The sequence below is a fragment of the Sturnira hondurensis genome, unplaced genomic scaffold (genome assembly GCF_014824575.4).
Source record: "Sturnira hondurensis isolate 20B ecotype Veracruz unplaced genomic scaffold, ASM1482457v3 Scaffold0006437, whole genome shotgun sequence".
NCBI lineage: Eukaryota > Metazoa > Chordata > Mammalia > Chiroptera > Phyllostomidae > Sturnira > Sturnira hondurensis.
Genome location: NW_028079068.1, coordinates 1079475 through 1092891, shown reverse-complemented (window position 1 = coordinate 1092891; position 13417 = coordinate 1079475). Strand labels below are relative to the sequence as shown.

Here is a 13417-nt window from a genome sequence, read left to right as displayed (position 1 = left end):
GGTTCCCTTCTTCCATATGTTCTTTCTTCTTTTCTACAAAGTAGAAGTAGGAATAGGGAGAGACAGAAAGAGCTATGTGGGGAGGCAGAAAGCTGACAGTGTTAAAAACCTACCTCTCATTTTTTGTCCCTCCTCTCCCAGCTGCCCCATAATTATATGGTTCTTTCTAGTCTAAAGGAAGCAACTTTCCAATTTAGGCTTAAATAAGACTGTGAAGCAGCCTCTCCCTTAAAAGGAGCAGTTCTCTTCACAAAACCTTAATAATGGCTACAGGTCGCATACATTTTTTCTCTTTTGAAATAGGGNAAAGTAGAAGTAGGAATAGGGAGAGACAGAAAGAGCTATGTGGGGAGGCAGAAAGCTGACAGTGTTAAAAACCTACCTCTCATTTTTTGTCCCTCCTCTCCCAGCTGCCCCATAATTATATGGTTCTTTCTAGTCTAAAGGAAGCAACTTTCCAATTTAGGCTTAAATAAGACTGTGAAGCAGCCTCTCCCTTAAAAGGAGCAGTTCTCGTCACAAAACCTTAATAATGGCTACACGTCGCATACATTTTTTCTCTTTTGAAACAGGGTATAAGGAACGTTTGGAACATGAAATATTCTAGAGATAATTTTGAATAAAATTTAAAGTGTTTAAAAATACATATTTTTGTTTAAAAGACACTGAAACGAGTTTTATAGTATTGTTTATAAAGATAAAGTTAAGCTCTATTTACATAAAAAATAAGACCAACTTGACTTTTGTGAATACTGGGAACTATGAAAAGACTATCGCTGACACCTTCAATGACTTTCTAGTACTCAGCAGCATCACAGGGTCCAAAAAATAAATTAATGGAAAAAAGCCTCAATTCTTACCATCCACAAAATGGATCCAGACAACTGCTCAAACTGATGGGACCCACTCCATCGAGATTTCACTGTGGCTAGACCAAAGTCACCTATTTTTACTGTGAGGTCTTCATGAAGAAAAATATCTGTGGTGTAGTAAGTAAAGGAAAACAATAGATCTCATTTTCCTATCAGAGCAAGCGTTATGAAAAATTAGGTAGGAGATCTAATTTCTATAATTCTGTAATATGATATTCTTTTGAAAAAAGTACAGTTCTTTATATGGATTAGGTCTATTTGGCCCGTATGACCTGCTTTTAAGGTCTGGGAGGCTTGAAATGTAGTAGAAAAAGGTGAGATGTTTTCCTAAGTTTTGGGAGAGCCTAAAACATCCCCAGAAGATTTTAGTAACATAGGCCCAAATATCCTTTTGGCACTGTGAGGACGTGGTAAAGGCTCGTCACTGGAATGAAGGTGGTTGGCAGACAGGATCTTAATCTAAGTTTATGAAAGAGGAAAAATTATGTTTTTCTCACCTCATGTTATTCATAACTTAGAGCCTTCAGACACATCTTAACTACTGCTGGGCAAGGTCAGAGTGCTAAAAAACACCAGTAGATAGCTACAAAACTACCTGTTTTACAGTGTGGACAGAACATAAGCGAGCAACCAAAAAGAGCCTGACTACCATAACGATTTGATAATTTTTGTTGCAATGCTTGATCATTCAGAAACCAAAAGCAGGTGGTAGTACCTTGTTCTACTACACTCTCATGCAAACCCACTTATTAATTTTCTTTATAGTAAATTGAACTTAGCATGAAACTGTTTTTACATAATGTGAAGACAAATGCAGAAGAAAAAGTCAGGATGTTTTCACACTTCGCAGACAAATTCCAGGAAGGATACTATTACTCTTGAGGTCTCTGTGGATGATTGACTTGGCGTGTAAATAACTGAAAAACAAAACATCATTTTAACCTGAGTAGGGCTATACTCTGGCCTCAAAGTGTATAGAACATATTTAGGGATATCAACAAAGATGTATTTAGAGTCATGATACAACTGCAAACTGTGCAATGTGATAACCCTTTTACATTGAGAAATACTAAAATATTTAGTATTTTTCATTCCCAAATGAATTTAGGATTAGAGGAACATATATATATATATATTACNCTGAGTAGGGCTATACTCTGGCCTCAAAGTGTATAGAACATATTTAGGGATATCAACAAAGATGTATTTAGAGTCATGATACAACTGCAAACTGTGCAATGTGATAACCCTTTTACATTGAGAAATACTAAAATATTTAGTATTTTTCATTCCCAAATGAATTTAGGATTAGAGGAACATATATATATATATATATTACTAGTATGGTACAGACAAAATCTTGTTATCTACTAAAAGACTTTGCTTTATCTTTTACTATTTACCAATACAAACCTTTCACTCCAGTCAAGCTTGTTTATCAATGTCCTTTAAATACACCTTAAATATCACCCCCTTCGCCCACCCCCCATGAGCTTTCATTCTCTTCTTTGCCTATTCATACTTATCTTTTAAGATTGACCATACATTCTAACTCCTGAGTGAAGCTTTCCCGTGACTAACTCAACTTCAAGTGTTCTTTCACTGTTCAGTTGTATAGAAATTATTGTAACAGCTTGATTCATGTATTTTTCACCTATGTCCACTTTCTATTGAGAATGTAAAACTCTACTAGAATATGAAAGTTTGATCGATAAAAAACCATGCTTAAAGGCAGCATTTATATCCTTAAAACACCTTCTTAAAACTAGTGAGTAGCAAACACCCTCTATAACAGCCACACTGAATCTACTTTAAAGTCAATGATAAGGCAAGTCATTTATGTCACCCCTAAAACCTCTTTTAGTTGAGTGCATTCAGGGAAAAAAGCTGTGCCTCATTTATTTCTGTTTATCCCTAATACCAAATACAGTGCCTGGCATAAGGTAAGTAAAACACACCAGTTGAATCAACTATATTGAATGCATATAATGTCTAAATCCAGGTTATTTTTCTTCATTTAATGCTGGAGAAGACAGACAAATGAGGCTTCTGAAATTTGACAATGACCATTAGGAAATAAGGTTTGCCTTAAAATGAGATGATAAAATCACTGTTAAAAATAGAAGCTTGCAAATCGTTAAGCTTGTAATTTATGCTTTCTCAACTTAATTTAAACTTCCACATCCTCCCACAGATCAAGATTTTAAAACCTTTTCGCTGACAAAATTTTCATTTCAAATTACTGTCCACACAAAGTAACCCCTTCTCCTCCAGTCGCTCTCTTACTTCACAGTTTATTTCCTCCACAGCTTTGACCACAATCTAAAATTACTTTGTTGTCATGACATTTTAGGGCTAGTGTCATTTTATGACACAAGATTACTTAGAACCTGAAGTTTCTGCACAGACACAGAAAGATAAAAAAACAATGGAGCAAAACTGGTCTCAATCTAAAGCTTTTTCTAGATGGGGAGACCCTGTCTCCATTAGAAGGGGGATAAATGATGAGAGTGTGGGTGGTGGAACTCCATGCTTCAGTCGGAGAACTGGTATTTAGTTAATAGAAAATGTGTTAGTGTTTGAAGAAGTTCTGTCTCCTTTGAAATTAAAAACACCCAGTGAGTGGTTCATGAAAAAACGTGGCAGCCTGATGTCACAGCAAGGGAAGATAAAAGTATTCTTGATGAATGGCGGCAGTCTTTCCAGAAAGTCTGACACAAAGAATTACAGCAAGAATAAGGTATATAGAAATATAACTAGAGGGCCAAGGAGAGAACACTTCTGACCAAGAAAGTACTAGATAACTTACAAGATATAAATATGATTGCTGAGCTATTGACATTATCCTAATAGAAACTGTTTAGCATAAATCTATTACAGGTCAAAGTTGCATGTATCTGCAACCTGAAATAACATTACCTTGTCCTGTGCAATCGTTTATTATTTACAATCTGGGTTCCTAACTTTTATCCCATTTAATAAATCTTTCTGTAACGAAAGCACCAAAGGAACAGAAATTCAGGTCTATATAATGGAAAGTTGGAAAGAAAAGGGACTCAAATTCTCCAGATGAAAAAACGGGATGCGTATCATACCCCAATCCCCACATAATATTCCAGAGTAATTGTAATACTAAAGAAACTGACACCAGAACATATATTCCTAAGCACCTACCAGTTACAACGAAGATGCCAAAAAAGAAACAGACAAACATGTAACTGGTTGAGGGGAGGGAACGAAAAAAGAATAAATGAATTTTACTTGCTGCAGATGATACAGAAGTCTATCCATTATTTAGGACAACTAAATTATCTCTTTCTTACCTTCCAAATAGATTAACAAAAGTCTTATAGGTTTATAAAAGTGGTAAGAAAGAAAAAACATTTGGTCAAAAACTGAACGACTATCATTCTCTTGATTGGTTTCTCTTAGGAGTTTCCTTCCTTGAAGAAAAAGTGTTTACCCACAGAATCACTTTATCTGAATTAAGCTGAAAAATCATCTAGTAAAATTTGTTCTCTATGCTGCCTCTTTGAAGCTCTTATCCAAGACTCAGCTTTTCAACATTCTTTTTAGAGAGCAGTGTAATGCCTCACGTTAAATACCGTACTCTAGATCTGATCTGATCAACAAGCACTAGAGTGACAGACATCTTCATCTTATTCTTCCCCTTGAATGTAAGACTTGAAAACTCAGAAAACGTAGGTAGTAAGGCCCTTGACATTGGCCTTGGTGATGATTTTTTTGAATTTGATAACCAAAAGCAAAAATAAACAAGTAGGACTGTATGTAACTAAAGTTTCCTCAGTGCAAAGGAAACCACCACCAAAATGACAACGCAACCTACTGATTAGGAGGCAATACTTGCAAACCATGTATCTGATAGGGGGACATGCAAAAAATATAAAGAACTCATACAACTCATAGAACAGCAAAAACGGAAATAATCCAATGAAAAAAACAGACATTTTTCCAAAGAAGGCATACAGATGGCTGACAGGCACATGAAAAAAAAAAAACGCTCAACATCACTTACTCATCAGGTAAATGCAACTCAAAACCACAATGAGCTATCACTTCATATCTAAGAAGGAGCAGCCTAAGAATGTGTGAGCAGACTACATATGCTAAGAAGGCTATTATTAAAAGACATTATTATTAAAAGTTGTTACTATTAAAAGTATTAAAGACATATATTATTAAAAGTTGTTTTCAACCGTTGGTGAGAATGTAAAGAGAACCCTCATGCACTGTTGGTGGAAATAAGTAAGTGTAGTCTGAAAACAAGTATGATGGTTCCTCAAAAAAATGAAGAGAATTACCATATGACCCAGCAATCTCACTTCCGGGTATATATCGAAAAGAATTTAAGTTAGGATATCAAAGAGATACCCGTAACCTCATGCTCACAGCAGCATTAACCACAACAGCCAAGACATGGAAACAGCCCAAGTACCAACGAATGGATAAAGAACATGTGACAGATATACATGCAGACACACACACACCATGGAGTATTTCTTTAAAGTTGTATTTTATTAACTATTAGTTGTCCCAATTTTCCCTCCTTTACCCCCTTCACTCAGCATCCCCCACTCGCTCAGGCAATCCCCCCACCGTATACTCATGTCCATGGGTCATGAGTATACACACATTCTTAGGCTGCTTCATTCCCAATAATGTATTTTACACCCCCTTGGCTATTCTGTACTGACCTATTGTACTTCTTAATCCCCTCACCTCTTCACCCACTCCCCTACACTCCCCTCCCCTCTGACACCCAACGATACACTGTGTCTATGATTCCATCTCTCTTCTTTAGATTCAACTGATGACAGACCTGTAAAATATTGCTTTTATTGTGCATAGTTTTGATCTTCTTTTTCTTAAGTTCCTTTAATATTTCATATAATAATGGTTCAGTGATGACAAACTCCTTTAGTTTTTTCTTGTCTGGAAAACTTTTTATCTGGCCTTTCAATCTAAGTGATAGCTCTGCTGAGCAGAACAATCTTGGCTGTAGACCCCAGCTTTTCATGATTTTGAATATTTCTTGCCAATTTCTTCCTTCTAGTCTGCCGGGTTTTTTTTTTTTTTTTTTTTAGAAATCAGCTGATAGCCTTATGGGAACTCCCCTGTATGTAATTATCTGCTTTGCTCTTACTGCTTTTAAGGTTCTCTCTTTATCTTTAACCTTTGGCATTAAAAATTTTTTATTTATTCATTTCTAGACAGAGAGAAACACCAACTAGTTGCCTCTTGCAAGCCCCCAACTGGGACCTGTGCCCTGACTGGGAGCTGAACTGGCAATCTTTCAGTTCACAGGCCAGCACTCAACCCACTGAGCCACATCAGCCAGGGCTACCAGTCTTCGGCATTTTAAATTACGATGTCTCTTGCCTCTTTGCATCCATCCTGTTTAGGACTCTGCGTTTCCTAGACTTGCACGTTTATTTCCTTCACCAAATTAGTTAAGTTTTCTTTCATTATTTTTGCAGATAGATATCCAATTTCTTGCTTTTTCTCTTCTTCCTCTGGCACCCCTATGATGTGAATATTGGACCACTAAAAATGATCCCACAGGCTGTTAGAGTATCCTCATTTGGGGGGGGATTCCTTTTTTGTACTGATTGATTTTTCCCCCCTTATGTTCCAAATCATTGATTTGCTTCTTGGCTTCATCCACTCTACTTTTTGTTTCCCTGTAAACAGTTCTTTATTCAATTAGTGTATCCTTCATTTTTGACTGGGTCTTTTTTATGCTGCTGAGATCCTTACTAAGTTCCTTGAGCATCCTTACAATCAGTGTTTTGAACTCTGCATCTGACAGATTGCTTTTCTCTATTCCCTTTAGCTCTTTTTCTGTAATTTGGGTCTGTTCTTTCATTTGGGCCATGTTCCTTTGTCTCCTCATTTTGGCAGCCTCCCTGTGTTTTTTTCCACGTATTACATAAAGCTGCTTTGACTCCGTGTCTTGGTGGTGTGGCTTAATGTAGTAGGTGTCCTGTAGGGTCCAGTGGCACTGTCTCCCCTACCACCCAAGCTGGGTACTTATGGTGTGCTCTTCATGTGGGCTGAGTACACCTTCCTCTTGTAGCTGAGCCTTGGTTGCTGTTGGCAGGTCAAAGGGAGGGATTTACCCAGGCCATTCAGCTGCAAGGACTGGCTGTGACCACTAACTACCAACCTCCGTTCTCTATGGAGGATCAGCTGTGCAGGGGGCGCAGAGTGGTGGTGCTCTGGCGTGGTCTGTAGTTGTCCAGTGGGTGTGCAGGCTCTGGGGTTTCCTGGCTGGTGCAGGCCAAGGTTAGCCCCAACCTGTGTTTCGCCAGGGGGCACCACACCTGAGCTGTAAAGCAATTTGAGATGCCTGCTAGTTGAGCTGGGGGGAAGGGGCAGTGACAAGGACTGGGGATGCATTGAGTCTGGCTGTTGATTGATCCAGAGGATTTAGTTAGCTGTGAAGCATTAGCCAAGACCAGTCATTCATATGAAAAATACAGCTTAGGTAGGCCTGTGAGTTGGATGGAGTGGAATCTCGGAATCTTCAGGGTGGGGCAATGTTAGCCAGGTTGATGGAGTCTCAGATGTGGTACCAGCCTGCTGTCTCTGTGTGGGGAGGGTTCAGAAAAGGCTCGATGGTCTCTACTTACCTTGATGCCAGACATTTCGATTTCTCCTTCTATGCCACTGGTGCCTTTCAAGCTGCTACCCTGGTGCTAGAGCTCAGAGGGAGTCTGAGTAAGTCTGTGTGTGGGTTCTTTAAGAGGAACTGCTTCGGACTCTAGGAATTACTTCCACTGACTCAATCCCTACTGTTTTTTTGCAGCCAGAAGTTGTGGGGACTTACCTTCCTGGCACTGGAACCCTAGGCTGGGGGGGGGAGCTGATGTGGGTCTGGGACTCCTCGTTTGCACGCTGTCCCTCCCAGATTTTTATCCACTACATATGGGTGTGAGACCAGCCCATTCTGTGCCTGTGCTCCTCCTATCTGTCTGGATGGATATGGTTTCTTTAATTTTGTAGTGAAAGACAAATACTGTATGATTTCACATAGCATGTGGAATCTAAAAAACAAAAGACAGACTCATCTTCATGTTCCTTATGGTGGGTAAAACCATTTATTAAATCAGCCATTGTGATTTTTATGGTACCCATAATCATAAACTCCTATCAAAATCATATTCAGTTACAGTCCTAGGAAGAGTTGTATTTGCACTGTTTTTACAAACCAGTTCCTTCATTCGATATTCGTACACTTCTGTTTCTCTGGACTCAAACATTTCACAGTTTCTAGACATGGCCTATAACTTCAGCCTATTAAAATTTAGTTTTTACAGAAAAATAAGTTTTAAAAGATCAGTGTGCTAATGATGAGTTATCTGTGAGTATGCCAGTTATATTCAATAGATAAATAAGGAGAAAAATCTCCTTCTAACTTGATAGTTTTCAGGTATGAACATTATACAATTATGAACTTAGTAAATTCTCAATGCATCTTGTATCTCTCAAACTTGTCCTCAAAAATATCATTAGCTGTCCCTGGCTGGGTAGTTCAGTTACTGAGAGCATTGTCCCAATACACCAAGGTTGTGGGTTTGATCTTCAGTCAGGAGAGCAATCAATGGATACATAAATAAGTGGAACAACAAATCAGTGTTTCTCTTTCTCCCTCCCTTTTTCTTTAAAATCAATCAATAAATTTTTTTTTTTAAATCATGAGATATCTTTTAAATGCCTTGCTAAAATTTAAATATTATAGCTACGCCATTTGCCTGACTTATCAGTCTAGTCTATAAAATCCCAACTATCTCTCACTTAAGTTTGCTGTTATTTTCTTGTATTTTCAACTATTTCTAAAACCAGAGAACTGGCCTATGTAGACAACAGCATTTCAGTTCTGTCACCTAACACTACACAATGTGAAAAAAGGTCAACAGACTTCATGCAGCAAACTTAATCTCTCCTCAGACACCCACAGAGAACAGAGCAGCTGACTGTGGACTGGTATGTGTGACAGTGGTCACAAGATGTTATTTTATCCGAACAGTTGGAAACTACAGTTTCCCTTCTACACTGTGATGCCCTCCATCCCCCTCATAACCACGTGGAAAGTGAGCAAGATGGAAGGGAACGACATTCTGCTACTCCTGTGCAGTCAGTACTCAGTTATCACCTCAAAAATCCCTTGAGTTCACACATTTTTCGGTTGTACTCCACAGTGATCCAAATTTTATTTTTACTTAGATTTTTCAGTTTCTCACACTTAAAAAAATTAAAATTTATTGAGGTGTAATTTGTACACAACACAAAATGTCCCCAATTTTTTTGCAGTTTGAGTCTTAAGTATATACACTTGTGTGATGAACAGCTTTAATCAAGATGAATATCCACCACTCCCAAGAGTTCCTTCTTAAGTATTTGCAATTAATAACAGCCCCCTCAGAGGTAACTATCGATAATGACTTCCTTTTCTAAAATTTCATGTGAACAAAATCATTTAACTTCTTTTGCTCAGCACGATGATTCTGAGATACACACACGGGTTGAGCACATCCTCCATACACCTGGTAGATACTTGGGTTGTTCCTGGTTTTCGGTGATCATGACTGAGATACCACAGACACTTCTGTCCAGGTCTTCATTGTTGTTTTCATTTCTCTAGGGTACAGGTGTAGGATTACAATGGCTTATATACTAATTTTAACTTTTAACGAAACTGCCCAGGTGGTCGCACTACTTAAGATCCTTACCAGGCATGTATGAGTTCTAGATGCTCTGCATTCTTGCTAGTACTCGGAACTGCTGAATATTCTGCTGGGTATGTAATTGTGTCTTGTTTAAATTTGCTTTTTCTTAATGTTTAATAATGTTGGACCTCTTTGCATGAGTTATTTTCCATTTTTACATCTCTGCTAAGAGAGCACTCCAGTCTTTGGCCATTTTTCAGTGGGTACTTCGTCTTATCACAAAGTTCTAAGCATTCTTTATATGCTTTAGATGCAAATCTTCTATGCATCCTGCAAACATTTTCCTCAAGTGTGTGGCTTCTTTTCTCATTTTCTTAAGAGTATCTTTAAAAGAGAAAACGTTTTCAATTTTGATAAAATCCAATTTGATGTTTTTCTTTTTTGGCTTTTTTTTGTATCCTAAGAAATCTTTGCCTATCTTTAACCTACATAGATTCTCCTATGTTTCTTTTACAAATTTTACATTTTCAGCTTTTTGTCTCAGTTCTTTGATCTACTTCAAGTTAATATTTATGTCTTGTAAGGGTTAATAGTTTATTTATTTATCCCATGTGACTATCCAGTTGTTCCAGCAACATTTGTTGAAAGGACTATCCTTTCCCCATGAACAGCCATGGCAACAAACAAAATAGAAACACTGATCATAAACATACAAATATATTCTTTGAAATCTCACACTAAAAGTCCCTCAATTTTGGTCTTTTTTCAAAATTGGACAATTCTAGCCACTGCATTTCCATACACATTTTAGAATCAACTTGTCAGTCTCTACAAAAAGCATGTCTAGATTTTGACTGGAATTACACTGAATCCATAGATTAATTTGTTAGGAATTGACATCTTACCAATATTGAGTCTTGTTAAGTACATGAATATATTTCTATGTATTTTGCTTCCTAGCTGGGACCTGCATGAGAGAGAATATAATCTCCCGTTGGAAAATACTCCCAGCTTCTAAGCAGAACACTGGCCCAAGGAAAATAAGTGAGAATGTGTTGTAAGCATGGAGCATCAAGACATGGATGAATAGCAAACACCATCCTTAAAATATTCACAATCCCAACCACATATAATCAGAGGCGTGGTATTTGTGTATTTATAGGACAAGGTAACTCAGTTGGGGGAAAGAATGGCCATTTCAACAAATATTGCTGAAACAACTGGGTATCTACACAGGGATAGAACTACCTTCAGCCCTTACCTCATACCAGACATGCAAAATCAATATGCAGTGGACCGAAGACCTAAAACTAAAAGCAAACACTATAAAAGTTTTATAAGAAAACAGAATTACAACCACCCTCTTGTACATGTTTGGCATTTTAAAGTTCGCAGGATATTTTTTTACATCATCTGGTTTCACAGCCATCACATATCTTCTTTGTGAGGTAAGTAAAATGACAATTCCATGTAGGCTGGTGGAAAAACCAGAGTCCAAGGACTTAAATGAGATGACCAGAGAGGTATAGTGAAAAGGGCATGGGTTCTGAGCACAAAGATTTAAGTTTCAACCAGCTAGGTCACTCACTAGCCATATGACTTTGGATACATTAGCTTCTTAACATGTAAAATGAAGACAATAATGTTTACCTCTATGGGTTCTTTGTTTCATTATCTAACATGTTTATTGAAAGCCCACTATATGCTAAGCAAAAACTCTCCGAAGTCTTGACGATAAAGCAGACAATCTCTATGTTTGAGGGGCTTACATTTTCATACGGAAGACAGAAAGTAAAAAAAGATGTATCAGTAGAACATAAAGTATCCTACAGGTGGAGAACAGGAAATGCTGAGTTGCAGGAGGTTACAATTTTAGGTCAGGGAGGGATTCTTTTCCAAGGATATTTTGAGTAAAGACTCAGAGGGGAGGGAGAGAGTCATGCAGCTATGGGGTTAAGAACACAGCAGGCAGAGGGACTAGCAAGGGCAAAGCCCTGGCTCGCATGTGCTTGTCAGGTTCTAAGAACGGTAAGAAGGCAAACTGGTTTGCAGGACAGGAACTATAAGGGACGAGAATAGCAAATGAGTTGAGAGGAGTAACAGAAAAGGCAGTGGAAGAGGGAGGGCTGTGGTGGTGGTCACACTGAGAAAGGCCTATTGTAAGGACTTTGGTTTTCTTTCTGAGTGAAATGTGAAGACACTGGAGCAGAGGAGCAACATAATCTGACCTAAGTCTTTTTTTAGCTTTTTACTGAATTTCTTTTTTTTTTAAAAAGATTTTATTTATTTATCTTTAGAGGGAAAGGGAAGGAGAGAGGGAGAGAAACATCAATGTATGGTTGCCTTTCGTGCGTCCCCTGCTGGGAGTTGGCCTGCAGGGAACTGGCCTGCAACCCAGGCATGTGCCCTGACTGAGAATCGAACCGCGATCATCTGAGTCGCAGGCCCACGCTCAATCCACTGAGCTACACCAGCCAGGGCAGCTTTTTACTGAATTTCTTGGGGTGACACTGGAAAATAAAATTATATAGGTTTCAGGTGCACAATTTCACAACACATCATCTGTTGTGTTGTTCACTACCTCAATCTGATTCCAACTCTTTTTTTAAAAAAAGATTGTATTTATTTATTTTTAGAGAGGGGAAGGGAGGGAGATAGAGAAAGACAGAAACATCCATGTGAGAAAGAAACATTATCAGTTGATCTCATAGGGGACTGAACCTGCAACCCAGGCATGTGCCCTGACCGAGAATGAAACCAGTGACCTTTGGCTCTGTGGGACGACAAACAACCAACTGGGTCATACCAGTCAAGGCCTGACCTCAGTCTTAAAAGGACCACTCCGGCTGCTATCTTGAAAATAAACTGAAAGTGGGTTAAGGGTGGAAGCAGGCACTATCCAGGCAAGAGATAATGGTGGCCTGAATCAGAGTGATAGAAAAATAGATGATGAAAAGTTATAAGGTTCTATATAGTTTAGAAACAGAACCAACAGTAGTTGATAAAAGAATGGTTATGTGGTGTGAGAAAAAGAGAGGTCAAAGGTAATAACTAAAATGTTAGACATTAGTGGCTGAAAGAACAGCTGCCAGCTACTGAGATAAAAAGGATGCCCGAAGAGCAAGCTTGAGAAAAAAGTTCAGGACCTCAGTTTTAGACATTAAATTTGAGATGCCCATTAGACAATCAAGTGGAGAGGTTGAGTAGACAGTTTGATACGACCGTCTGGAGTTCAGAGGAAATGACTTGGCTGGAGACTGGCAAAGAAATGGCAATTAAATGGTATTTTAAGCCATGACAGTGAATGAGATCACCAAAGGAAGAAAGATCCTTGCAGTATTCTCACATTTACTGAGGTCAAGGAGTTGATTCGGAAGAACCAGCTGAGGGGAACAGACAGTAAGAACAAAAATCAGGAGAAGATGTTTTACAGCAGTGCTTCTCACACTTCAACAGGCGTACCAATCATTTAGGGATCTTGTTAAAATGTAGACTCCAATTCAGATCTGGGGTAGCAAGGGATTAAGATGGTGTTTTGTGGCTATGACAGGGTAACCCAGTTGGTTAGAGAGTTGTCTCAATACGCCAAAGTTGTGGTTAGGGCACATTAAAGAATAGGCCAGTGAGAGCATGAATAAGTGGAACAATGAATCGATGTTTCCCTCTCTCTTTCGCTTCGTCTCTCTCTCTAGAGTCAGTGAAAAAGAACGTATTTCATGAAGAAGGGTGAGATAACTTCACCATGTTTTCTGATAGAGCAGACAGATTGAGGACTGAGAACTGAACCAATGGCTGTGTAGCTACGTGGTAACTATTTCATCAGGAGGTATTTCAGTGGAAGGTTGGGGCCAAATG

The 13417-nt window shown here is 38.5% G+C and overlaps 1 protein-coding gene across 3 annotated transcripts in view; it reads right to left on the bottom strand.

Moving 5' to 3' along the window:
- The window catches only part of BRAF (B-Raf proto-oncogene, serine/threonine kinase), a 134202-nt gene that overhangs the window by 22549 nt on the left and 98236 nt on the right, over positions 1-13417 (bottom strand). For all 3 annotated transcript variants that reach the window (XM_037049061.1, XM_037049060.1, XM_037049059.1), the window contains 2 exons: positions 1743-1789; positions 861-979 (listed from right to left, as the gene is read on the bottom strand). In XM_037049061.1, the coding sequence (XP_036904956.1) occupies positions 861-979; positions 1743-1789 (166 nt within the window). The remainder of the gene's footprint in view (positions 1-860; positions 980-1742; positions 1790-13417) is intronic.